The sequence below is a fragment of the Schistocerca piceifrons genome, chromosome 7, assembly GCF_021461385.2.
Source record: "Schistocerca piceifrons isolate TAMUIC-IGC-003096 chromosome 7, iqSchPice1.1, whole genome shotgun sequence".
Taxonomy (NCBI): domain Eukaryota; kingdom Metazoa; phylum Arthropoda; class Insecta; order Orthoptera; family Acrididae; genus Schistocerca; species Schistocerca piceifrons.
In genome coordinates this window covers 269879061-269906661 of record NC_060144.1, presented here as the reverse complement: position 1 = coordinate 269906661, position 27601 = coordinate 269879061, and the positions used below count along the sequence as shown (strand labels likewise).

The 27601-nt window shown below is 41.9% G+C and overlaps 1 protein-coding gene across 1 annotated transcript in view; it reads left to right on the top strand.

Moving 5' to 3' along the window:
• The window catches only part of LOC124805617 (regulator of hypoxia-inducible factor 1-like), a 228996-nt gene that overhangs the window by 133947 nt on the left and 67448 nt on the right, over positions 1–27601 (top strand). Inside the window, exons 10-11 of the mRNA XM_047266184.1 lie at positions 3751–3877; positions 12997–13167. Of these exons, the coding sequence (XP_047122140.1) occupies positions 3751–3877; positions 12997–13167 (298 nt within the window). The remainder of the gene's footprint in view (positions 1–3750; positions 3878–12996; positions 13168–27601) is intronic.

Below are 27601 nucleotides of genomic sequence, written 5' to 3'. Positions count from 1 at the left end.
GCTTTCCTCGAGGTAGTCTGAAATTTATATCCTCTCTAGTCTGGTCATCATCAGTTATTCTGCCACTCACAGAGCAAAACCCATCTACTACTTTTAAACTCATTTCCTAATCTTTTCCTCATTATTTCCTGATTTAACTCAAATACATTTTATTACACTTGTTCTGGTTTTCCTGATATTCATCTTTTCAAGACACCATCCATTTTATTCAACTGTTCTTCCAAATCTTCTGCTGTGTATGACAGAATTACAATGTCAAAGACAAACGACACACTTTTTACTTCTTGCTGAACTTTCATTCCATTCCGAAATTTCACCTTAGTTTCCTTTATTGCGTGTTCATCGTACGGACTGAATAACAATGCTACATCCTGTCTCACTCACTTCTCAACTACTACTTCCCTTTAATGTCCTTAGACTATTGTAACTGTAGTCTGTTTTCTATACAAGTTGTACTTTCGCTCCCTATGTTTTAGACCTGCTGCCTTCAGTATTCCGAAGAGTGTGTTCGAATCAACATTGTCAATAGGTTTCTCTAAGTCTATAAAATCTACAAATGTAAGTTTGTCTTCGTTTAAACTATTTACTAAGGCAGCTTGTAGCGCCACGTTTCCCTACGTTTCTCTGGACCCTATACTGTTCTTCATGGGATCGGTTTCTACCAGTCTCTCCATTGTTCTGTAAATAATTCGTGTCAGTACTGTGGAAGCATGGTTTATTAAACTGAAGGTTCGATAATATTCACACCTGTCAGCACTTGCTATCTGCCGGAATGGGACTGTCATATTCACCTTGAAATATGAGGGTGTATCACTTGTCTCATATACCTTACACACTAGTTGGAATAGTTTGTCACGGCTGGTCCTCCCAATGAGCTCAATAACTCTGAGGGAATATCTTCTGCTTTAGGGGCCTTCTTTCAACTTACATCTCTCAGTGATCTGTCAAATTTTTCTCACAGTATCATATCTCCCATCTCATCTTCAACTGCTTTCTCATCCCTTTCTACAATATTAACTTCAAGTTTATTTCCATTGTGCTGCTCTTCTATATAATCCTTCCACCTTTCAATTCTTCCTTATTTGCTTAGTACTGTATTGACATCCGAATTGTTGATTTTCGTACAGATCCTTCTGTTTCTTTTTCCAAAGGTCTCTTTAATTTTGATATAGTCGGCACCCATGTCTCCTCTAGTTGCGCATGCTTCGGAATTTAGTTACGTTTATTATTTCATTCTGAGTGTGACATTTGCATAGTAAATAACGCGATTGGGAGTGCCAGCTGCAAGAATGTAATTAATGTATCACAAACATTTATCCTCACGAGCAAACGTGTTTTGGAACAGAGCTGTTAAGTAGTTAACCGAAATCTATTGCAAAATACTTGAGCGCTTCTCATTATTACTAACGAAGCCTGTTATCACTAGGGTCTTTACGAGGATGTTAACAGTGCTTGGTAAGAGACGAACGGAATTTATGCAGGCGGACTTCCACGCGAGTGCTATAATGAAACCAACTTATTGAATAGCGACTGGGCTGTTGGCGTCGCAGCTACAGCGTTCGGGACGGGGCTCCTGGGAAATAGGGCCCCGCAACTAACTTGTGAAGTCACACCAGTTGACTTGCCTGAATACATCACGAACGCTCGGCTGCATCCGGGCTAGACGGGAAATGAGTACCTCGATGGAAAAATACCTACTAAGTCCTTAACGTTGCCATGTGGTTTCGAGAGCTTGAGTGTATTTAAATTCGCAGTTACAAAGTGTTTTAATGGTCTAAAACAATAATTCGCTCCCAATCAGAGATGGTCTGTGCAACTCGTAAGACCTGCAGTGTCGCGTGCTGTCTCGTTGGCACAAGCCAGGGAGTCGACTGTGGCGTCCGTGGGCGGTGGCGAGGCACAAAACTTGTCTACCAGTTGCGACCTGAGCTAGGACGTCCAGCGTTAGTGATGGGGACACTAAAAACCTACGTCTCGGGAAATTTGTCACTGAAGTGTCTCTACTGTGGTACCTCCAAGTGAAGTGTGCGCTCTAGAGTCTCCTAGTCTAATGTCTCCTTTACTGTCTGGAAGTAACCAGAAATCTACATGGGCATGTCGATGCATCTGACACAAGCTCACCTTATTCTTCTCGCTAATGACATAATTTGTCAACAAAGTTACCGAACATTGACTAACACCTTCAATTGAAGATGCAGAAAGACCACACACTACAGCAAATGAGGTTAATAATAAAAGGCATTCCTTTGCTTGACTGTCTTCCCCGTTAGCGGTTAATGTACCATGTTACCATGTTTTGTAGACGTGTCGTTTTGTCACCTCTGCAATCGAAAAGCGTCTTTACGTCTTCTTTCACTCCAGTCGGACATTATGAGTCCACAACAGACAGGTGCCGATTCAGACATACGACAATGGCTGGGTGGTCGGCGGGGGAGAGAGGGTGTTGTGACGTCCAAAACTGCACAGGTACCTGCGACTTCGGCATTAGGTAACTACTGTATTTGTGCAGCAAGCTGGTCGCTTTGTCTGGTCGATAGACGGGGGCTATTCTGAAAGCAAGGTCCGATCAGTTACGAAATGGAAACTATTCTGAAAATGCGACGGAGCTTTGCATAGATGTGTTGGACAGTGTCTCTAGTATGCCCGTAGATCGCGTCACGTCGCTCATTCCAAATCTGAGAGCACACTGAGCACTTAAAGACGGCTGGGAAATATTGTCTCCACCCAGTATGAGTGCCAGTGAGAGATTTCGCCTCATTTCATGGAGTCCACAGAACGTAACTGTCAAGCATTTCGTTCTTCATAACAATTATTGGCCGCTTGCTGCAGAGCCATGAGGACGCTCCTGCAGCGTTTTCGATGGAAGTGTTTGGTCACCTACAATGCTGCTCAAACTTGCCTCCTTCTGATTTTCATCTAAGCTTACATGAACCGCTAGCTTTGAAGACTACATTTTGATACAGGCAATAAGCTGCCGATCAGTGTAGAGTATTGGCAGAAAGCACAGGTGGCTGCCTTCAATGACGAGGGCATTGGAACGTTGGTACGACGCTAATACAAAGGCCTCTGACGGAGCGACAGCTATGTAGAGAAGTAACTGGGAGATGTAGTTAACTGTTGCAAATGAAACGTTTTTGATTTTCACTTTGATTGCCATTTTGCGACCGATCGGACCCTACTTTCCGAATGGCCGTCGCATTACGTTTCCCTCCTTGCGTTAGTCTTTTTGTCTTAGTTCCTGATATACTCAACATCTTCAAAGATTTATTTTGGATGTTTCAAACCACAGTCTGCTCTTAGAATTTTTTCCGTACTTCTCCTTCCCAGTGAGGGGTCTGGCGCAGTGCTGAGACACTGGACTCGCATTCGGGGAGGACAGGTTTTCAGATCAACGTATGGGAATCCTCCTTAAGTTTTCTCTGGTTAGTGAGTTGGCTTACTTTCATAATCAATAACGACATTTCTTAGTATATCGCTAAGCTAACTGCGCCTTCATCATTGTATTTTTACACCGCTGTTACCAAATTGCAAGATTAATCTGCCAACTGTTGCAGTGACTTTATCTTCTGAGTTGTGTACGTCTGTCAGGTGAAGCGCGGCTTGAAGTCCATCTTTGCTAGGTTAACTAGTACCCCTTTTCTTACTAGATGGTACAACTGTACGTAACTTGTATTCTTGTTCTGTAAGTAGTATTCTACAGTTGCTGCGCGTTCTCGCTGTCATGTTCTGATGATGATCTTAACGGTGCAGCGTATCACAGCTGTTCCGGACAGCCGACCTGTCGTACACGCTGCCTACGCATCGCGCCACCGTCTACGTCATGGGTCTGCTCCTGGGATACGCACTACGCAGGTCTCCCACTGTCGCCTTCTCAAAGGTTGGTAACTTTCGTTCATGTTCTCACTTACGTCACCTCATTAGGATATATAAAAAATGAGTAGAAACACGTAAAAATTCTTCCAATGATGCATCAGTTTTATGACGCATTCAGCTGTAACTATCTTTTCGCATATTGGATAAATCCTTGCGAGAGGCAGTTACAGACAAGTATTTAACATTATATTTGAATCCTTTACGAAAGTTAGGTTCATCATCGTTCGCACAAAATAAAAGAAGTTCATATTTAATACTAAATTTACCAAGGTAACTTGATACATGTAATACCGAAGGGGGAGGATCAGAAACAAAGTGGCAATTTAATTTGTCATAATGCAAGTTCATTTACTTCTAACACTACTGAGAACACATAAAACTACTTAGACATTATTTTTATATACTCGATAATAAAATATTAAATTATAATAGGGACAAAATTACGATGGTGAGTCAAATGAAAACCTTAAATTTGTAACAACAAATCAAAATTTCACGCCGTTATCCTGTAAGTTGGTAAGCGTGCTACAAACAACTTGCAGAGTGGCCTGTAGGCGGCAGCATAGTGCAGATGCACACATTCCGTCGCAGTATCAGTAGAAAGATGGCCGCCCCACTTGCGACTTGCGCCAGGGAAGAACAGCGTTCTGTTATTCGGTTTTTGCCTAGTGAAGTTGTGAAACTTATTGAAATTCATCGGCGAATGAAGGTTCAGTACGGCGATGCATGTTTGTCACAGCAGCAAGTATACGAATGGAGTAGGAAGTTCGCAAATGGTGTGACTTCAGTGGATGATGCTCCTCGTCCAGGTCAGGCACAACGAGTTGTGACTCCACAGAACATTGCAGCAGTTGAAGCCATAGTGAAGGAAAACCGCCGAGTGACACTGAATGACATTGCAGCATGTTTACAGATTAGTCACGGGTCAGGATACCACATTGTGCATGATATGCTCCAGTTTCACAAAGTGTCTGCAAGATGGGTGCCACGGCAGCTGACTCCTGAAATGAGAGGACGACGCGATGATGCTTGTGAAGAACTTCTTTGGCGCTTTGAACGAGAAGGCGATGGCTTCCTTGCAAGAATTGTTACTGGGGACGAAACCTGGGTTCACTTCCGCCAACCGGAAACGAAGAGAGCGAGCAAGGAATGGCTCACCAGACCTTGCCCAAAGTGATTTCCATATGTTTGGACCACTCAAAGACGCAATGGGAGGAAAGAAGTTCCGTTCTGATGAATGAGGTGCATGATTGGTTGCGCGGACTAGCAAAAGAATTTTTTTCTAAAGGAATTTATGCACTCCGTAAGCGCTGGAGGACTTGCATCAAGTGTGGGGGAGATTATGTTGAAAAGTGATACAGCTTTGTGCCACTTATGCACAATAAATAATATTTAAAAAAATATTTAAGGTTTTCATTTGACTCACCCTCGTAACAAATCATAAGATTCACTTTGTATTTTTTTCAGTAACGATCATGAATGTATTCTCTTATAAAAGACAACTATTTAATTTCAGTCCACCACATGAAGTAAACAGAATTTACTGTCTCATTCTGAAACACATTTTCCACACAAAACTGTCTTCTTGCGTTCTTTTCCATAGACGCGTTTGCGGCACAGAGAGCAGGCAACAGTTGATATTCTCAAGTTGTTGTACTTGATCCTTTTAGATGCAGATTATTGGCAGCATTAGGTGGACCGTGCACGTATTTCTGGCTCTGCTGTCGATGGTGAAGGTTCCATAATACGCTAAGGTTCCGTTGTGTCATGCTTTCCATTACCATAATTACTGGCTTCTGAAGCGCGTACAAATTTCGGGCCCGTTTACCTACATGAGGCCTTATTAACTCAAGACCTGAATTAGTGAGAAAAACTCTTCTGCGATTTAGTAAATTCTTTTTCCAATGTAGAAAGTTGAAAAGGGACATTGAATATGCATTTGTTGCTGCTGTAAAAGAGGGACATAGGCTATCTTCTTGTTCCTCTCTTCGTGCTGTAATGTCTTACCATCTTGTCTGCGGTGTCCTCGCCTCTCTTTGTATAATTATAAAAAAAAACGTTAGTCTTTTTTGAATCTACACTAATAACCCTTTCTGAGTGATAAGTCAAAAGCATCATCAGCTTTGTCTTCTCACGGACTAGAGTTGACGCGAGACTAACTGGTAGCCTCTGTGTCTGAAGGTCAGTATATGCAAAGATGGGCGAGCGTTCACTGCGGCCAGTTGTAGTCCTTAACTTTTCAGGCCTGTGTCGTCTGTTCAACCGCAGGGCGCCAACAAGAGTGAGGTGAAAATCATTCCATGGAGTCTCAGCAAGCTCCACTGAAGTGTAGTACCGATCCGTGGTAGCGTTGCTGCTTAATTTCTCAGTGGATTTTATTAGTCTCTTTACTATATCCATTGGTCCGTTTAGATAATGTGCATTTCCAGACTTTCCTGTACAGACGTCCATGCTGCTCACACATCTAGCCTTATAATCACACAGCATTCTGATTAGAATTTCGTATTTTCCGGGCCTTTCTTTTAGAAAACCACGGAACAAAGACAACATCTCATCCTCTGGGATGTGTAAACCAGGAATGAAATACAATGAAAATGAGGAAATCAGACTTTGAGAAACTTCTCCCATTGGGGAAAGCTTGTCAGTCTGGCGACAAATTTCTCTTGTACTCTTATCATCAAACCCCAATATTTTAGTCAGTTCGAAAAATAGGATCCGACTCCTTGATCCACGGTAAACTTGTAGACTCTGAAGTATAGACCTTAAATCTTGGACAGGTATCTTATTGTCGCGATTGAAACCCATGTTTAGTAAGAGCCCCATTAACAAAATCGGTGTGTTGAATATCTAGTCGAGTAGCCTCTTCATTTGAGTGTACTTTTATGAAATTCATAAGGTAAAGTGTAAAAAGAGCTCCATAGCCTTTTTCAGAGACTCAGTATCTCCTTTTTGTCTTTGCTCGGTTCTTTTCCGCACCGTATTTTGTACAGAACGCTGATATTTTCAGGATGGCTCCGTAACGTACTCGCGTTCACTTTCGGTGATGAATTTATTACAGTTGGTATCACTAAACGTCTAGTGGGTTGGGCTGAACCTCATCTTCATTCTCAGACGGTGAATCAGTTCCAATTTATTCCACATCATCATCCACTTCACTTTCATTTAAATCTGATTCGTTCAACACATTTTGAAGCACTATTTCACCAGAACTATCATGTAGACGTTGTCCATTCATGTTACTTGTTCAACAGCAGGAAAAACAGTGAAAATAGAAACGGTCGACTTCATAAAAATAAGTTCGAAGGCGACAATGCAAAAAGCTCTTTTCGTTTTAAATAATTAAAACCAAAGTCTCAGCCACCTGAAATCTTTCTCTGGAGTTACCGACGCGGTCAGTGATCGTTCCCGGTAAAATGGAATGGTCAGATGTCACTATGTAGCGCAGGGCAAGGTTGGTTGGTTGTTTCGGGGAAGGAGACCAGACAGCGAGGTCATCGATCTCATCGGATTATGGAAGGACGGGGAAGGAAGTCGGCCGTGCCCTTTGTAAGGAACCATCCCGGCATTTGCCTGGAGCGATTTAGGGAAATCACGGAAAACCTAATTCAGGATGGCCGGACGCGGGATTGAACCGTCGTCCTCCCGTATGCGAGTCCAGTGTCTAACCACTGCGCCACCTCGCTCGGTGCGCAGGGCAAGTGCGGTTTAGGGGAATGACTGTTACGCTCGCCGTAGCTTTAGACGCAAGCGTGCATGCTTTATGACACAGTGTTTAAAGTGTGGAGTATGCGATGGCGTTCAATAAGTAATGTAAAACATTTTTTTTTCTGAAAGCAGGTTGGTTTTAATCAGGATTCCAAACACCATACTATTTCCCACTCTTCTGGGTACAAAAGCCCATTTTTCAGCGTACTGGGATTGCCTGATTGCCAGCATGGTACCACACAATTGGTCGATGTTGGAGCCAACATCTTGCTGCATCAATAATCTCCTCAACATGCACGTACTGCATCCCGTGGAGTGCATTCTACACTGGAGCAGACAGATGGAAGTCTGAAGGTGCGAGTTCCAGGCTGTCGGGTGGATGAGGAACAATAGTCCAATGAAGTTTTTTGAAGTCTTCTCGGGTGTGCAGACTTGATGATAATGCTTGTTTTGTGGGGCGCTCATCTGCGCGGTCATCAGCGCCCGTACGAAGTTCCAGTTTTTACGCAGTCCAATTTTTACTCAGTCCAATCTAGCCACTGTCACCAGTGATGATGATGATGATGATGATGATGATGATGATAAGGTGGAGGAGGAGGAGGAGGAGGAGGACATCACAAACACCCAGTCCCCGGGCAGAGAAAATCCCCAACCTGGATGTGCGCAGAATTGTGTGAGGCTTTGCATTGTCATGGAGAAGGAGATGTTCGTTACCATTTTTGTGGCGGCAAGCTTAAGCCATTTCGTCAACTTTCTGAGGGTAGCACAAACTTCAGAGTTGATCGTTGCACTATGAGGGAGGCCATTCTGCTACAGCCTAGCAAAAATTCAGGAGAAGCTACTGTGTTAGCGCCTGCAAACACACAGAGCTTTCAGTGGTATGAGCCAACACCAATTCGGCTTCAGAACTGGCAGATCAATAGATGATGCCATCAACCAGGCCCTGCACATAGTTAACACCACAAAACAGAAATACGCCATGGCAATAATGATTGACATTGCCGGAGCATTTGATAACCTCTTGTGGCGCCTCGCTTTTTCAGAGGCTAAGACATCTGGAGGTACCGCAGTCACTGTACAAAAGTTTTTTAGACTACTGTAAAGACCGAGTAGTCGAATGGCAGACGGACAGCCGGAGAGTAATTAAAAGAATGACCAAAGGCTGTCCTCAAGGATCGATCTGCGGCCATCTTCTGGGACATAACAATCGAACCCCTCCTACAACTTCTGGATGGGGATGACATGTCAGCCGGGAATTGTCGCCTACGTAGATGACCTATTAGTTGTAGTCACTGCAAACAACAGAGCCCAGTTTGAAGAGAAAGCCAGTGGAATACTACAAAAAATTACTCAGTGGTGTCACAACAACAAACTCAGGATAGCCGAAAACAAAACAACATCCACTTCACTGAAAGGATCACTCCAAAGGAATCCCTCGGTAAAATTGGGGACACAAACGTCAAACGAGCACACGTTACTCGCTATCTTGGGGTACACATTGATGAAAAATTGTATTTCCACGAACAGGCTAAATTCAAAACAGTACAGATTACCTCTACCAGTCATACGGACATGCCACTGAGCGCTCTTCGAATCAATACTCAGCTTCGCAGCTAGCACGTGGGCGCATAGACTGAACGTGGTCACCAGCAAATCATCGGTCAGACGAGGGGAGAGAAATGTCCTACTTAGGCTATCTGGAGTCTCCGGCACAATCTCAGCGGATGCACTGTGTGTGGTGCTCGGAATATGCCTCATAGATATCACGATCAAATACAGAGCTGCAAGGTACTGGTTAAAGGTGGGGAGACTAGATAAGGTACACACAATAACTGGTGTGCCGATAGAGACGGTACGTCGCCTTAAAAGTTGGCGTTTGGATACATGGCAAGGTGAGTGGGGTGTAAGTGATAAGGGACGTAGACTGCACGACTTCCTCCCTGACATAAGGGAGCGGTTGAGACATATCGATCCCAACCGCGGTATGGTACATTTCTTAACCTGACACGGACCTTAACCACCGCACTTAAACCGTGTGAGTCTGAGGCAGACACCTACATGCACATGCGGGGAAGAAGGTTCCCCAGAACACACTATCTTTTTCTGCGGGGAATACGCGAACAATAGACATACAATACACGTAGACTACGCAGATACAGACATAGATATATAAGAGATGAAGAAAAATGGCCACAATTAAACGTACTGACAAACAGTATTTGAAAAACAGCACATGAAGAGTATATGCGGACACGACATAACAGACACGCCTATCTGCAACGTAACAACAATCTACAGAGGGTGGACAGCGATACCTCCAGCGATAGCGAAAATAGCGACAATGACGAGGAACAGGAGGAGGAAGCTGAGATGCGAGAGTAAATAAGCATAAGGTGCTAGCGATTTAGCCAAGACATCACCAAATACTGCACACTGATGGGCACCTAAAGTTAAGACATAGGATTAGTAATAAATAGGATAAGCAGTATTAATAACCATTTGTGTGTGTGTGTGTGTGTGTGTGTGTGTGTGTGTGTGTGTGTGTGTGTGCGTGCGTGCACATGCGTGCGTGCGCGTGTGTTTCTGTGTGTGAAACTGGTGGTCAACGGCTCGAAGAAACCATTCCGAGGTATTCACCGTCAGTCACATTCGGTGATGGTACTAACAAATCTCTCCTATATCCTATCATCTTTTTATATTCTTCTTAAAAAACAACAAAATTTTATTTATATGTTAATCTTAAATCATTGTTATTTTGAAAAGTATCATTCTTTGTAAATGTTGTGGATAAAACAAAAGAACAGAAACTGTAATAAAAATAAAATTAAAAAAAACGAAAATTGTAAGATGTGCGACCTGTTTTCAAACATCAGGTAACAGGTCTCTAATTTGGCAATAAATAAATAATAATATAGCCTACGAATATCTGCGATGATCTGGTTTTGCGCCAAAAGAAACTCAATCACAGCTCTTTTTTTGGAATGCACCACCGTTATAGATGCCATTTTGAAGCTACGTATAGCACCGCCACCTATCGGAACTTTATGAAACTATTGGACTGAAGGGCGACCATTCCACGGTGTCCCATAACAAATTTCGCATTTTTCAAGCGAAATTTGCCAAGAAAAAAAAACTTGTTGCGTCACTTATCGAATGCCGCTCGTTTCTTTTCATATAGGTGGTAAACAGGGTTATGGCCGAGCTAGGAAGTTCAAACTGAAGGTCAGGCACACCAACATCAATTTACATGATGTTACTGCAAGATGCCTAGTTACAGTTAGAGCTTACAGCTCTAGAATGTGACAGGCTACTGTGTGATAAATGGCGCAATAAAATAAGTCTTGTATGTTCGTATAAAAATTTTGCTCAGTATGAACTTCCACGACTTTACAAGTTTCCAGTTATGATTATGTCGATGTTTGGACTTACGTATTTATACGAGTAACTTTTTTTTGGCAGTGAAGAGAACGAAATCTACCCACAGAAGTTTACTCACAGATAGCGACTTAAAAGCTATCTTCGAATTAGCAGTGTACAGATTGTGGTATCGGACTTTAATTCTGCAGTGAAAAGGAAAATAAGTTGAGGTGATTGACATTCAGTGTTTTTTATGTTTAATATGTCAATAAAATGATCAGGAAACACAAGGTGATGTCAATGTTCTTTGCCTCATTAATTAAAAGAAAAGTAAGTTACATTTCACTGTCATTTCACATCAGTGGAACAGTCTTAGTGAATAAATTTAAACGAAGATCACGTTGAGTCTAGCTTTTGGAAATCGTTTGTTTATTACCTACTAGGAGGGGATTACTAATTGATGTGGAGACCGAGGTAACTGGGCAGGGGTCACAACTTTAGTTATAAACAAGTTAAAGTTTATCAATTGGATATATTCTGAGAAAACGGTAAGAAATATGTGGCGAGAGCAGCCTCCACTGACATTACATCAATACCAGCAGCGCAAGATATACCAACTTTGTAAAAAACATGCTGTAGCACAAGCTGAAATTTTTATCAAAAAGAGCTATTTGCATTTCTGGTGTTTAAATAGCATACTGGCAATGTAAAGTAATTTAACATGAACACCTTGTAGATGGAGAAACTGGACCATACGTACGTCCCAAGTTAAAATTTTTTGTAAAATATCGCAAAACGCAAATTTATTAAAGAAATATCTCATGGACCATTGCTAAATAATAAAAAACGAGACAGGTACACAGCATTATTTAAATTTCCTTACCTGTTTATGGTCGTAAAATAAAGCTGGCAACAGACTGAAAATCACGTTCACTTTTCAAGAAAGTCCAACAGCAACTGACGCTTTCGAAGTACGGCGATGTAGTAACTTGACGTTTTCTTAGAGTAGGGCACAGAAGAAAAGCAGACAACAGTTGTACAGGTGTTGTGGTGTGCGTACTGTAAGACCTTCAGTACCCACACCATCAGATTATTTGACTTGTCGCTCTAACGAAGTAGGCGAGTGTCAGCAATATGTCATGTGGTCTTATCGTGGCGTGTTTATCTTCTGCCGTTAGGTCAGACGATAGAAATGCTACTTGCACGCTTAGAGTAGCAGATTGACGGTGACCAACGTTAAACAGAACTTGATTAATTTTCACACACATTTATTAAAATAATAACAAGCATAGAAATTACTTAACTTGGTTCTGGATGCTATTTACAATTGACAATCTGAAGTTCCTTTGGTATTGGTACGTTAATCTTATTCTCACATATATCTCTGATACTTGACAAAAGTGTCTATACATTTATCCTCATGGCTACGTACAGGAATATGGTAATCTTATAAGGCGCAGACTGAAACTTGACTATAGACTGGTACAGACAAATGTAGAACTCGTACAGACTGGTACAGACTAATGCAGGCTGGTACAGACTGGTGCAAACAAATGCAGACTGACTAATCGGTCTGTACACTCGTTATAATACCTCACGCGTTCGTGTATCACTGCGCGAGTGTGATCTGCGAGGAGAAAAGGTTCTACGTTAGCAGCAATCTCATTGGATGCGTTACATATTAATATGCGGATCGGCGGAAGCAGAATTTGGTCCGTCTCTATGGCAGCGCCATCTCATAGTGCGGAGACGGACGAGCGCTGCGCCTGCGCTGTTGTGCTTAGCGGGGCGCGCTCTAGTGGGAAAGTTGTGTACGCACTGACTACGCAGAACTATGTACACAACAGGTGTACACAACAATACAACTCGTGCCTGGCATCTTGGACCATAGTTACGTGCTGGGCGATGGTTATCCGGCATTGCGGTGTGTTTAACAACTGTTGCTGCACTAAAGTGCACATTTTAATTAATGAAGTAGCTTTTAAGAAATTTCGAGTTGTCCATGACGTTGACCTCAGATTTTAAGCAGCGGTGTTACGAAGAGTGCTGCGTGCTGTGCAGACGCGAGTGTCGGCGGCGTGGGTGACGGCGGCGACGGTGGCGCTCCTAGCGGCGTGCGGCCCGGTGCACATGGGCCGGCGCGGCTACCGGTACAGCGCCGCCGCGGCCGCCGCCTACAACGCGCTGTCGCCGCTGCTGTGGGGCGCCTTCGTGTGCTGGGTGCTGCTCGCCGCCAGCCTCGGCTACGCCGGTACGTGTTCCCAAGGCCTTACTCGAAAACATGATGAGCGCTTAATTCTAGCTGCCCGGTGTCACTTCTTGGGATACACCGAGGGCTAAAGAATATTCGTAGCTTCAACCCTCAGACTTCAAGAGGACTGTTACAGTTCCAGTTACCAAGAACTTTGCGATTCGAACACATCGCACTTTTTTTAACACACAGTTCACCTCAGACACCCTCATAAAGACCCGTAGCTGTAACTTGTTCACACCACTAGTTCATCGCTGTAAGTTTCTCACACACATCCACTCCCACTTGCCCATTCTCTCTCACTCATTCAGCCCAACACATACTCGTTACCTCTTTGTGGCTCTCTGTCACTGTGTCCTGACCAACAGCCACAGTCCTCTCCGTTCCGTCCTACTTCTACTGCCTCATGTCACTGTCACCCTCATGCTCTTTCTTACTCCTAATATCTCGTTCCTTCCTTCCTAGTACAGCTGTCTCTTCTCACTATCACTGTCTCTCTCCTTTCTATTGTCATTGTGGTAGACTCTGCCTCTCATTATCGCTGGATCTCACCCACATCCACTTTCTCTTTATTCCCCCTCCCCCGGCATTGTTTCCTTCACTCTTTTCCTATCACTGTTCTCTCACTGTCTTCAATGTTCCACTGCCGCTGCCACCGTCCCCATCTCTTCCTCTCACACTGCTATTGTCTTCTTCGCTTTTCTATAACGCTACCACTGTCTGCTATCTTCCGATATTTATTACTTTTCCGTCTCTTTGGCACTGTCACTGTCTTCATCTCTCTCAGAATATAAAAGTGTGAATTTTTTCGTATGCGAAAGTTTTTGAGGAAATTCTTAACGGTGCTGAGGAAGATACAATAAGGCAGCTGATACGCCATTTTACAGTCAAGAACATATTCGCATATTTTGTGCTCCGATAAGCGCATTTTTCACTGGTTCCCTTCTTTTCGCTGCTGCAGCTGGACATGTAACTCATATGAAAAGAAATGTATTGGTCAGTAAAATTTAGATAATTTCCTTATGTGAAGCTGAAATAACAGAAAACTAATTTTACACTTCAAACGGGATTTTACATGAAAAAAAATGCATGTTGAAACTTCCTGGCAGATTAAAACTCTGTGCCGGACAGCGACTCAAACTCGGGCCCTTTGCCTTTTGCGGGCAAGTGCTCTACCAATTGAGCTACCCAAGCATAACTCATGACCCGTCTTCACCGCTTCAGTTCTGCCAGTACCTTGTCTCCTATCTTCCAAACCTCACAGAAGCTCTTCTAAGAACCTTGCAGAATAGAAGCCGTGAAGATGGGTTGTGAGTCGTGCTTGGGTAGCTCAGATGGTAGAGCACTTGCCCGCGAAAGGCAAACGTCCAGAGTTGGAGTCTCGGTCTGACACACAGTTTTAATCTGCCAGGAAGTTTCATATCAGCACACACTCCGCTGCAGAGTAAAAATTTCATTCTGGAAATTGCGTGTTGTTCAGTACTACAACATGGGGTTCCCAGATAATAAAGGACATTTTGTTGAATATTTCTTCGTGCTACGTCACTTTATAAACTACGTTTTCGCCTCACAGAGGACTCTGCGTGCGCATTTGACGTGTACAGGTAGGGTACGTTTGAACCTCTCTGTATAAGAAAAGGATAAAGATATCAAGAAAGTTTTCAAGACTGGTCGAGATCGGGATCTGAGGAATAAATCGTAAAAATTACAGCCATTTTCTGTGTTTAACCGTCTCGGAATGCGCGGCTGCGTTTTGGTATCCGAAAAACAAGTTTTTGCTGTGTTCCTCCACAAACAGATAAAGATTTCTGAAAACAGGGAGATGGCTCTTTCACATAAATGCTTAGAATCACAATTAAAATTCGAGAAATTTGCTGCGGTTATGTGTAATTTAGAATTCTTCTCATACTGGATTATACGTGTATATGTAGCGTAACTTGAAATCTTGTAAATAAAGAAAATTGTCAAGGTTTCCGAGATCAGGATCTTAGGAATATATCGTAAAAATTCCGGCTCTTTGATGGACAGTCATGCTGAAAAGGATCTGAACGACCTGAATTGCATGTCGCCTGATTCGCACGCGACCCACATAACGCAGCTGTCTAGCAGGTCCTCTAACTGCTCCTTGGTACATTCGTTTGACTATTGAAAATGGTTCCAACAAGTCACCACTAGAAAACATTGCTCTGTATCGCAATAACTCAAGATGTAATGTAATACCACGATACTAGATATATCAGCGAGCTTCTTATAACAGATAAGACTGTCCTTAAGGCTTGTAAGCTCACATTTATTGCAACAAATGACATACCTAAAATGATACCACTCTCATTATTACGTCAGATAGGTAATGCACGTAGTAAGTTCGTCGTATTCATGATTTTCTCTTCAAAGTAACATACCGTACTTGTTATTTAACACAAAATGACATTAAAAATTTAAGTTATTCACGCACAGCTAGTTGAGAATATGTATGAACTTCAAATGACACGACGAACCGTCTCGTTCCGCATATGTATTCAAACCCAGGTCATCCAGGCTAAGATTTCGTGACTGACGGAAACTAACAGTCACTCCTGACTAGTCATACAGAGAGTGATATACCTCGATTTTAGACAGTATCAGTTAGCAAATATCAACTTTAAATTACATAACGTAAACATTTTTAACGGACGCGAATTCCTACCCAGCATCTATTGTCCCTGTTAACGAACTACGAGAGATGTTAAATATTGCTTCTTCACAAGTAACTTACTTGAAATGCCGTCAGGTAAAGCTATGTGTTGTACAGGGATTCCAACCCAGAACCTAATCGGATTGTTATCGAAGGACAATCAACTGCGTCATATCGAATTTTCTCGGCAGTAGTTAGATGTTTCAACTGAAATGACGAGACGAAAAATTAATTTTTTCCTTCCCAGGACTCCAACCCAGCATCTATCGCTGTTATATTATAGAGAAAACGAACATTAAATATGGGTTTCTTACAGCAGCAGCGACATGTGAGAATTTTTGAACTAGAAATAACATGACGAAGAGTTCAGTGCTGACTGGGAATCGAACCCCACACATATCGTTGTTGACTACACACAAATAGACGTCAGCTACCGAATTTTTCTCCACCAGCAGCTCGGAATAACATCGTTGAACTTACAGTGATCTCGCAAATAGTAATATGTCTCACTGGAAGTCAAAAACGTCAGATATCGTTAGTGTTGACAACGAATGAAAATGCATAAAAAATCAAAATTATTATCAACCAGCAGATAGGTGTTCTCATGCTAGAGCCTGATAATTCACAATGAAAACCTTAGTGCCGGGCCAGGATTCAAACCCATTCACGCGCAATATGTGGAGATGTTGAGGAATCTGCAGTTTTGAACAAACAACAAATTGTAGTCGAGCTGTATTGTCACGAAGGGACCATATTCCGCGTTAAGAGCGGTCTGAGTTGCATTCCCAGTTCAGGACCAATTTCATCAGCATAGAGAAGCTCAAATAAAAGATGGAATAAGTGTCTGCGACCCTACATAGCGTTTATTCCGTCACTAGAAATAAATAACTAGTATAAGAAAGGATACTGGTGATATAATTCCTACATGTCGCCATTCCTAGCTTTATTGTGGTTCAACATAGCATCAACATGGTAGAGAAGGAATATCATGTTTAATATGAATTTCAGACCACAATGCCATTATATCTTCTTCACCTGGCGTAGCTAGAAGCAAATAGAGTCGGTCTCTCCCTATCAAAAAGCATTGGCGGAAGCTGGAATCGAACCTACACCGTCAGTATAGGAACTTATCAGCAATCCAACAGACCACCAAATCCTCTTCTCTGTCGTTCATTTCTCTATCATAACACCGATGCGGCATACTCGATGTGCATTCTGACACACAGGCTCCCTGTAGAGGTTCGCAGCATGTTCAGTACATTCATTCATTTACTTGGTTGACCTAATCGGCGTGAACTATCTGCCTCGGCTATCCAGTGCATACAATCGACTCTATTTTGTAATCACCGAAATAATGATGCGCACAGAACTGCCAACAGTGTAGGATGCAGAAATTTAAATAGAAAGTGTTCCTTTCCATTTGAGCTACTCTAGTGCGCTATCTGTTTGTTGAAACCGTCGTGCAGTGCAAAAGAAAAGCTGTAACCGTCTATCTCTCTGAAGTCTAGATCCGGCCATATGCATTATCTCACAGTACTGTGCAACGCTGGACGAACTGTTGACTTCTGGAGCAGATGTATCTACGCGACAGGTAGTAGCGTAACGGTAGGCATTGCACACTGTAGATAAGACGTCGCGAGTTCAATTGCATTTGCTGCTTCATTTTTTAAAACCGAATTCTGCTGTCTGCTGAAGTTATCAATTTAATGGAACTTTGAACATAATTCCCTTCACTTCTCAACCCACAATAGTCGCATGTGGAAAAAGCGCTAACTTCCGCGACATTTTGTTCTTTTCAGGTTTAATAAACGGCCAGGCAGCAGATGCATCTCGAAGCTTTTGTATTACGTATGGGGAGAGCGCATCATGCCAGAATAGTCAGAAAAGTATTTTCTACATTAGCTGTCGTCTGGTAGTGGCATTTTATTCTTCTTCAAACCTTGTTTGACAACTTTAACTCAGAACAAGTTTTCTACATGCATGTAATCAATAAACTGCATGTGCATTCTCAGACTGTTACAGATAACATCAGAGAATTCGCATATATCGTTGGTGATTAATTTCTCTCTCATGTTTACTGTTGTTTTAACAACACTAAATAAAACCTTACGAAAATTGCGCACTGTATTATAAGAAATGAAATAAAACTACCCACGATAACCTTACGTCGAAAGTCTGTTTTAATAAAACTGAAACACAAGCGTGCCTGTAGCGGCACGAATTAGTAAAATACTACTCACTTATATTTGACTGGGTCTGTGTTTAATTGGTATGCTGTGTCATACTCAACAGTATGCAAATTTGGCATTTCATAAATAAAGTTATGTATTCCTGGATACTCAAAATTTGCTTGTCAGCAGCTGGAAGAAGCGTTACCTGTTGTGCAGCTTTGTAAGTTTTTCACCTTTGCACTATGAGCTGAAAGTATTTTCTTGCGATTTGCTTACCTATGTTTGATCTGACTGCTTGTAGCTCTTTCACAGAAGGGATAAAAAACGTTATAGTCAGTGAGACTGGAACAGCGAACCGTAACAGTCGGTTTTCACAGGTCAGAACGTCACCACAGAGCTCGCGAAGAGGAATGTGTTCCGTCTTCCTCTTACAAGGCCAGTAGTGCCTAGAACTCTTAAAGCGCTATTTAAAGGGCGAGATTAGTTGCGAGTTCCACGTGCAACGTTTTTCCTGGGCTGAAAACCGTAAATTTACAACCTTCTGTTACACCTCAAGCGATAATAACTCAGATTATGCAATAGAAATGACAGGAAAAATCAAATGAACTTTGAGGCTTAATTCCGTGCACACCAGGAAGTAACTCGTCGATCACAGTGTTGCCAAACATCCCTCGTCTTGTTGCCACATCTCACTTACAGTACCAGCAGGAAGAAGACGAACCGATGTGATCCTACAGCCGTCTCAAAGACGCGGCTGCTACGGCCTGGAATACGTAATGCGTCTGATTCGCATTTCTGTAACTAGGTTTAGGGACTGGAGCGTAGTTACTAATAATACTCAGAACTGACTGCTAACTAAGCATCATAAATCAGTAACACTCATAGTTGTTTTTATATTTGGAAGAGAGCGAGAGAGAGAAAGAGAGATAAATATAAAAAAGAATGAGAGAAGGGGTAAAAAATTGTTGTAAAGAAATTGAATACTGATATGTAAAGAAATCTTTCATTAAAATGACACTTTCCACATCATTATGAAATGTCGTATTCATGATCTATGGAACAAGTATTAGTGTAATCTAACCTAATCGTATCATATTGCTGACTTGCCATGAAGAGTCATGAATTACCGAAATTTTCGCCAGTATCATTATCCAAATCTAAACCTGAAAATAAAAGACGACAGTTTTTGTAATAACACAGGACTCCTATCAAGACCCTTTCATCCCTGTTAACTAACCACTAAAGATGTCTGTTATACCTCAATTCAGAAGTAACAAAGTGTGTATGCATTTAAAAATGAAGCGCATGATGCGAGGTTCTGTGACGGAGATACGAGCCCAACACGTAATCGTATTGTTAACTAAGTAAAATCAAATGTTATGTATCGGTTTTTCTTATCAGCTGCTAGGTGTTTGAATCTAAAAGAAGGATACAAATTTTTGTGCCTGAGCGACAATCGAACCGCACTCCTATCGTTCTTCTTTATCGTCCACGAATATTGCTTAAGTATCAATTGCTTACTCACCATCAGTAATATGTGTGCGTGTTTGTCCAGAAATTGTTGGCAACACATAAACAGACATTAAAAAGTCACGTTAATTTTCAGTAGCAGGCCGATGTGCATGTGATAGGGCTTGAAATGACATTACGAATGTTTTTGTACTGGATCAGGATTCAGACCCACATACTTACCTTTGGAGGAGACGTAGAGAAGATTGTAGTCTTGGGAAAAGGAACGAAATGATTGAACTACTGGTACGAGAGATTAAGATCCTCGAAAGAGAAGATACGAATTAGAATCCCAGTCCAGCACCAAATTTTTCAACGTCTCTAGTTCAATCAAGTGCAAGTAAAATAAGTGCCCTGTTCCTCTAAATGGCTATCGGTTCATCAAATATAATAAAATTTTCTAATATAAGTTTACTGGCGACAGTATTTCTAATTTACCATGAGCTCCACCTATGTCATTTCCCGACGTAAACCGGCTCTGCTCAGTTGGGAATGAAGGAACGTGATGTTTAATGCGGATTCTGGATTATAACATCTTTCTCTTGAGGTTACCAGAGGTAAAGTAAATCTGTTTGTGCCTCTTAAAAATAAATGCCTGAACCCACGCATTGGACTAGTGATAGTTCGTTCCACCAGACCATTGTGGCCACATTTCCCAGCCCCAAGAGTGTGCTGGAACGGATGATGTGCTTAGCTTACAAAATTAGTCACGGCGGAGAAAATGCGAGTCTATTAAATGGTTAAGTAGAAGCAAGCTTCTGACGTGGAGATTATACTATTCTCATGTCAGCAGGATGTTAAGACTCTTCTAGGCATCATAGCCTCGATATGAAGCCATTTTGAAATTTTCACTAAGTCAGAAAATGTCTTAGTTCGAGAAAATCCACTGTAAAGTGTGAAGTTACCGAATAATTCGAATATTACCGTCATTATTACTATCATTTTCTTCATACGGCTGCTGGAACACATGAGCTCGAAGATCATTTAAGGCCATTTGGTCATTATAGAAGTAGTTGCCCAAGAACAGGTTCTTTCCCTGTCTACGGAATCCTTTTCATGTTAATATCAAACATCAGCAATTACTCGTAGATCACATTAAAACTAAAGTAATTGATGAAGACGTTACTTGATAACAAAAACGCGCTGCCTTTCTTCATTTACTTGCGCCTAGAAATGGCTGCCGAATACTGCCAAACCGAAAGCCAAGGGATCTTACTGCCTTCCGATATACCTATCCAAGTCCAAAATTTTCGCAATATTAGTTCAAATTTAATATTCGCTTCTATAATGTAGGAAAGTATTTCACAGTTGCAAAGCAGCATCCGACTCATTGTCCTTACACTTAGTCGCTGACCGTAAATTCTAGTTCAGCGTGACACCAGTTTAAGTAACCTAATATATCGAAGACTGTTTGCCAGTGCTCTTTCTCACCGGAAAATATGCAATTCACTCACTGGGCTCCATAAATCCACTGTAACAGTAATTTCTGTGTGTATGCAATGCATACGGATTGTAAAATTTTGTGGTGCTCTCAGTTCCACTTCTGTGTACAATATGCCTGACCTAAACGGGCCATTTATCATGACAGGCCCCGGGCGATGCACCATCATATTGACAACAGTAATGTGCTTGTACTGACAACCTCACTGTTCGTTTTACCTGATTTTGTAATCATTTAAATAAAACAACATGACCTTCCAGCTAGAGACATTTCGTCCCCCTTTTCCTTTTGCGAAATTTGTCAGTGAGCTCTTTGCCTTCCAACCAGCGAAATGCGGCAGAGTACGGCCGGTGAACGATTCACAAACTACGATTTAGTGCCGTTAAGACGATTTCTTTAAACATTGGCGTAGCTGAAGGAATTTAGTTTCTTCTTAAATCGTCTTATGCAGCAACGTTCACAGATATCTCAAATAGGAGAAGCTCTTTATCCAGGTACGAAGGTTGTAAAACAAACTTCCCACAGTTTGTGTCAGGTTGATCTTTTCTGGCCGTGCGGTCTAGGCGCTTCAGTCTGGAACCGCGTGACCACTCCGGTCGCAGGTTCGAATCCTACCTCGGGCATGGATGTGTGTGATGTCCTTAGGTTATGAAACTTCCTGGCAGGTTAAAACTGTGTGCCCGACCGAGACTCGAACTCGGGACCTTTGCCTTTCGCGGGCAAGTGCTCTACCATCTGAGCTACCGAAGCACGACTCACACCCGGTACTCACAGCTTTACTTCTGCCAGTATCTCGACTCCTACCTTCCAAACTTTACAGAAGCTCTCCTGCGAACCTTGCAGAACCAGCACTCCTGAAAGAAAGGATATAGCGGAGACATGGCTTAGCCACAGTCTGGGGGATGTTTCCAGAATGAGTATTTCCCTCTGCAGCGGAGTGTGCGCTGATATGAAACTTCGCAGGAGATCTTCTGTAAAGTTTGGAAGGTAGGAGTCGAGATACTGGCAGAAGTAAAACTGTGAGTAACGGCCGTGAGTCGTCCTTCGGTAGCTCAGATGGTAGAGCACTTGCCCGCGAAAGGCAAAGGTCCTGAGTTCGAGTCTCGGTCGGGCACACAGTTTTAATCTGCCCGGAAGTTTCATATCAGCGCACACTCCGCTGCAGAGTGAAAATCTCATTCTGGTCCTTAGGTTAGTTAGGTTTAAGTACTTCCAAGTTCTAGGGGACTGATGACCACAAATGTTAAGTCCCATAGTGCTCAGAGCCATTTGAATCATTTTTTGATCTTTTCGTCTGATAGCACTGCGCAAGCATTTTGTCTAAGAGGTATCAGAAGTAGTGTTCCTGTAGCTGTGGGAATCATTGGTTGAAAACGAATTTAACAACAATGGGTACAGTACTGTTAATTATTCAAAATGAATATCAACCTAAGTCTGCGTTCATCCACAAACTGAGGCGTATTTGTAATATTGAAGCTAGACTGTGTATCCTTGTCTTCCTTGAGTGGGCATTGGAAGGCGTTTACACACACGTATACGAGGGTAATCCCAAAGGTAAGGTCTCGTAAGGGACACGCAAGTGCCAACGCAGGCACAAGCGAGAGATCCTAATTTTAATGCGAAGCAGACACCGCAGTGTTGGCTGCATGATGGCAAGGTGATAAAGAGGAAGACTACGGATACGAAGGTCTCAGGTTCGATCCCTCGTCAGTCCCACGATTTTTATATGCCGTTTTACAGATACTTCCCCTCGGGCAGTGTTTGTTGATGTGAAGAATGCCGAGTTGTACTGCGGTTCGAAAACCCCCACGTTAATTTGTAGATTCCCCTATTAACTGGCTAGGTAAGTCAACTCAAAGGTCGGAGGAAAGCAACGGCATATCACCTCCAACATGACTGTGCTTATTAAAGCACTGTGGTGTTCAAACCACTCTTCCGACTGATGACTGTTTTACTTTCTATGGGTTCCAAAATTAATGATCTTCGGGTTATTAACATTTTTGTGTTTTCATGCTGTAGCTTTGATACCAGTAAGCGTAAGTAACAAGCCGAGCACTGTCACCGTTCGAGTTGTCAAGGTGGTAGACGACGATGCTGTCGACTCCAGTTACAATCTTGGTCATGGCTATGTTTCAGTTCAATACCTCTATGTGCCTTTCTGCGTATTTCAAGATATACTTTTATACACTTGGTACGCATCCAAATTGATATCTGATAGAGCTGTATTTAGTAACATGAATCAGATATGTTTTCCGTGCAATATATCGGACAACACGACAGTGCAGCGAGATTTCGTTTGTGTGTCGCGCATGGTGCAAGAAATATTTGTGTTTTTCTTGCTTCTATGATAGGTTTCACCCCAATGAATGCGAGCAGGCTCACGACTAGACTGTCAATAACTGGAATTACGCAATAATACACTTAAAAGTTGTACTTTTGCATTACGTATCCTGATGAAAATAACTGTAAACAGGTTATATGCCTACTTGCTTATTATTCGCGCTTCTCGATGCTTTCCTCAAAAAATAGAAAAAAAATAAAGAGAGAGAGAGAGAGAGAGAGAGAAAACAGAAATGTATTTCAAATATCAGCTCAGTGACGCCATGTTCGTCTCGTGATGTTAAGCAAGGATAGTTGATAGGTAATAACTCGTTGTACTAGAGATATGTATGGCTACAGGGTTCTTTCTTTTCGCTCTGCAAACAACCAGAACAGAATTCAGTAGCAAAGTGGTAAGAACACCTACGCAGTGCGCCGATTAAACACTCAGCTATTCTTGGTTATTTTGTTAATCGACTGTAATGCAGTAAACATCCTTGATTATTTATTTGTTATTACTACCATTGTAATTGTTATTCGTCACCTCACAACAGCATTCCTATCACTCATTGCCGCCGATGCACGTAAGGAATTGATCAGGATGAATGGAATGTGGGATGTTCCGTCACGGAGAATATACACATTTACCTCGGCGTCTTGTGTTCAGGGTAATGTGAAAAGCTCAATAAGAAAAGACGACAATAACACCCAACTATTTCTGTCCACTTAACACCATGACGACAGACAAATTGGCGTCTCACTGTATTTTGATTATAATTCGTTAGCCTTCTTGCGACCTCGTTTTAATACCTCGTGGGAGCAGGCATAATATTTTGCTTTTTGAACGCCGAACAATAACACGCAAAGACAGTAGCTGGAAGGATACAAAGAAACAATCAGACTCATGGGTGTGGATGCAGTTCATCATTAGAGGACTAAACAAGAGGGAAACATTACGAAAGCAATGAATACGCTGGTTGGTATATATTATTTGTATAGATCTGAAGATGAAAAAGAGCAGATCTGCACAGTACACGTATCTGCACTTTAGTTTCTGTCTCAACGGGCATAATTTTTAGTTTATTCTCTTCTGAATTTTCAAATTAATTGATTATTATGTGGTACAGAATAATTAGTTAACTGTTTTTCTTACAACTTCCATTCCCACCAACATTTTTCTACATTCTCGTGCAATTCATGAAATTCTACTTGTATGATCACAAGACTGCACATAGATGCAATCGATTTCGAGGTGCAAAGTGTTTGGTATCTTACTTTTTGTGATAAGTGGACAAAGTTGATTTCCAAAGATTATTTATTGTACTGAAATAATCTTTTGTCACAAACTAACAAGGTAAGTGTTTTATTCGTATGTATTTTGTGAGAAACTGTAATCGTGGTGGAAGATTACACACCTGAATTTTTGACACAACTGGTAGCAGAAAACGCTGCATATTAACCAAACTCCGCGCCACCTCTCCGAATCCTCCTATGACATGAGCACGGGATTCTCCTCCTATAACGCTACAGAGCTGTTCCTAGCACGTCTGAGAATTGGCAACATCGTCACAAACTTTTGGCAACACTGTGGCTGTGCAATAACTTCCGCGTATGGTACTGAATTGACTCGCTAAATACACTTGATATTCCCTTTCCACTTGCATGACTCGTGCTATATAATCCTCATCTAAACTAAGACACTGAGACAGAAAATCCAATTTTTTGGCTAAAGAAATGCTATTCTTCACATAAATGATAACTTTTATTATCTTTCACGATGCGTTACGAGGCTGAGCAACCAATACCATGATGAGAATGACGTGCCGCCAGCAGTGTGTCCGTAGCCACGTGGTACCGCCCGTGTCTTGTGTTTCAAGGGTGCAAAGGGTTGTCAATCATAACCGTGGGAGGGGCCAGCGTGTGTGAGCTTTCTACTGATTTATTTTATGGAGCTGCGATTTTCCAGAAAAAATTCTGTAACGAAATCAGAAGAAAACCTTCACACATCAAATCCTCTTGGCAGCTCGACTCAGTAAGTTGTGTTAATGGTCATAGATCTCGGCTTTCTGACTGCCAAGGTGCTTCACAATACAAGCAGCTCTGAAGAAATTCGAATCGACCGTCAAAGATACGAAATTCAATATTGTTCTTCACTTAAGACTCACATGCCAGGGTGATAAGTATGAAGGAAATAAACTGATAAGCAAATCGTAAGAAAATACTTTCAGCTCATAGTGTAATAGTGAAAAAGTTACAATGCTGCACAACAGGTAACGCCTCTTTCAGCTGCTGACAAGCAAATTTTGGTTTTCTAGGAATACATAACTTTATTTATGAAATGCCAAATTTGCATACCTGTTGAGTATGACACAGCATACCAATTAAACGCGCGCGGTTCCAGACTTAAGCATGTAGAAACCTTGTTCTGAGTTAAAGCTGTCAAACAAGGTTTGAAGAAAAATAAAATGCCACTACCAGACAACAGCTAATATAGAAAATACTTTTCTGACTATAATACATAATACAAAAGCTTCGAGGTGCATCTGCTGCCTGGCCGTTTATTAAACCTGAAAAGAACAAAATGTCGCAGAAGTTAGCCCTTTTTCCACAGGCGACTATTGTGGGTTGAGAAGTGAAGGGAATTACGTTCAAAGTTCCATTAAATAGATAACTTCAGCAGACAGCAGAATTGGGTTTTAAAAAATGAAGCAGCAAATGTAATTGAACTCGCGACATCTTATCTACAGTGTGCAACGCCTACCGTTACGCTACTAGCTGTCGCGTAGATACATCTGCTCCAGAAGTCAACAGTTCGTCCAGCATTCCACAGTGCTGTGAGATAATGGATATGGCCGGATCTAGACTTCAGAGAGATAGACGGTTACAGCTTTTCTTTTGCACTGCACGACGGTTTCAACAAACAGATAGGGCAATAGAGTAGCTCAAATGGAAAGGAACACTTTCTATTTAAATTTATGCATCCTACACTGTTGGCAGTTCTGTGCGCATCGTTATTTCGGTGATTACAAAATAGAGTCGACTGTATGCACTGGATAGCCGAGGCAGATAGTTCACGGCGATTAGGTCAACCAAGTAAATGAATGTACTGAACATGTTGCGAACCACTACAGGGAGCCTGTGTGTCAGAATGCACATCGAGTGTGCCGCATCGGTGTTATGATAGAAAAATGAACGACAGAGAAGAGGATTTGGTGGTCTGTTGGATTGCTGATAGGTTCCTATACTGACGGTCTAGGTTCGATTCCAGCTTCCGCCAATGCTTTTTGATAGGGAGAGACCGATTCTATTCGCTTCTAGCTACGCCAGGTGAAGAAGGTATAATGGCATTGTGGTCTGAAATTCACATTAAACATGATATTCCATCTCTACCAAGTTGATGTTAGGTTGAACCACAATAAAGTTAGGAATGGCGTCATGTAGGAACTATATCACCATTATCCTTTCTTATACTAGTTATTTATTTCTTGTGACGGAATAAACGCTATGTAGGGTCACAGACACTTATTCCATCTTTTATTTGAGCTTCTGTATGCCGATGAAATTGGTTCTGGACTGGGAATACAACTCAGACCGCTCTTAACGCGGAATATGGTCCCTTCGTGACAATACAGCTCGACTACAATTTGTTGTTTGTTCAAAACTGCAGATTCCTCAACATCTCCACATATTGCGCGTGAATGGGTTTGAATCCTGGCCCGGCACTAAGGTTTTCATTGTGAATTATCAAGCTCTAGAATGAGAACACCTATCTGCTGGTTGATAATAATTTTGATTTTTTATGCATTTTCATTCGTTGTCAACACTAACGATATCTGACGTTTTTGACTCCCAGTGAGACATATAACTATTTGCGAGATCACTGTAAGTTCAACGATGTTATTCCGAGCTGCTGGTGGAGAAAAATTCGGTAGCTGACGTCTGTTTGTGTGTAGTCAACAACGATATGTGTGGGGTTCGATTCCCAGTGAGCACTGAACTCTTCGTCATATTATTTCTAGTTCAAACATGCTCACATCTCGCTGCTGATGTAACAAACCCATATTTAACGTTCGTTTTCTCTATAATATAACAGCGAAAGATGCTGGGTTGGAGTCCTGGGAAGGAAAAAATTAATTTTTCGTCTCGTCATATCAGTTAAAACATCTAGTTACTGCCGAGAAAATCCGATATGACACAGTTGATTGTCCTTCGATAACAATCCGATTAGGTTCTGGGTTCGAATCCCTGTCCAACACATAGCTTTACCTCACGGCATTTCAAGTAAGTTACTTGTGAAGAAG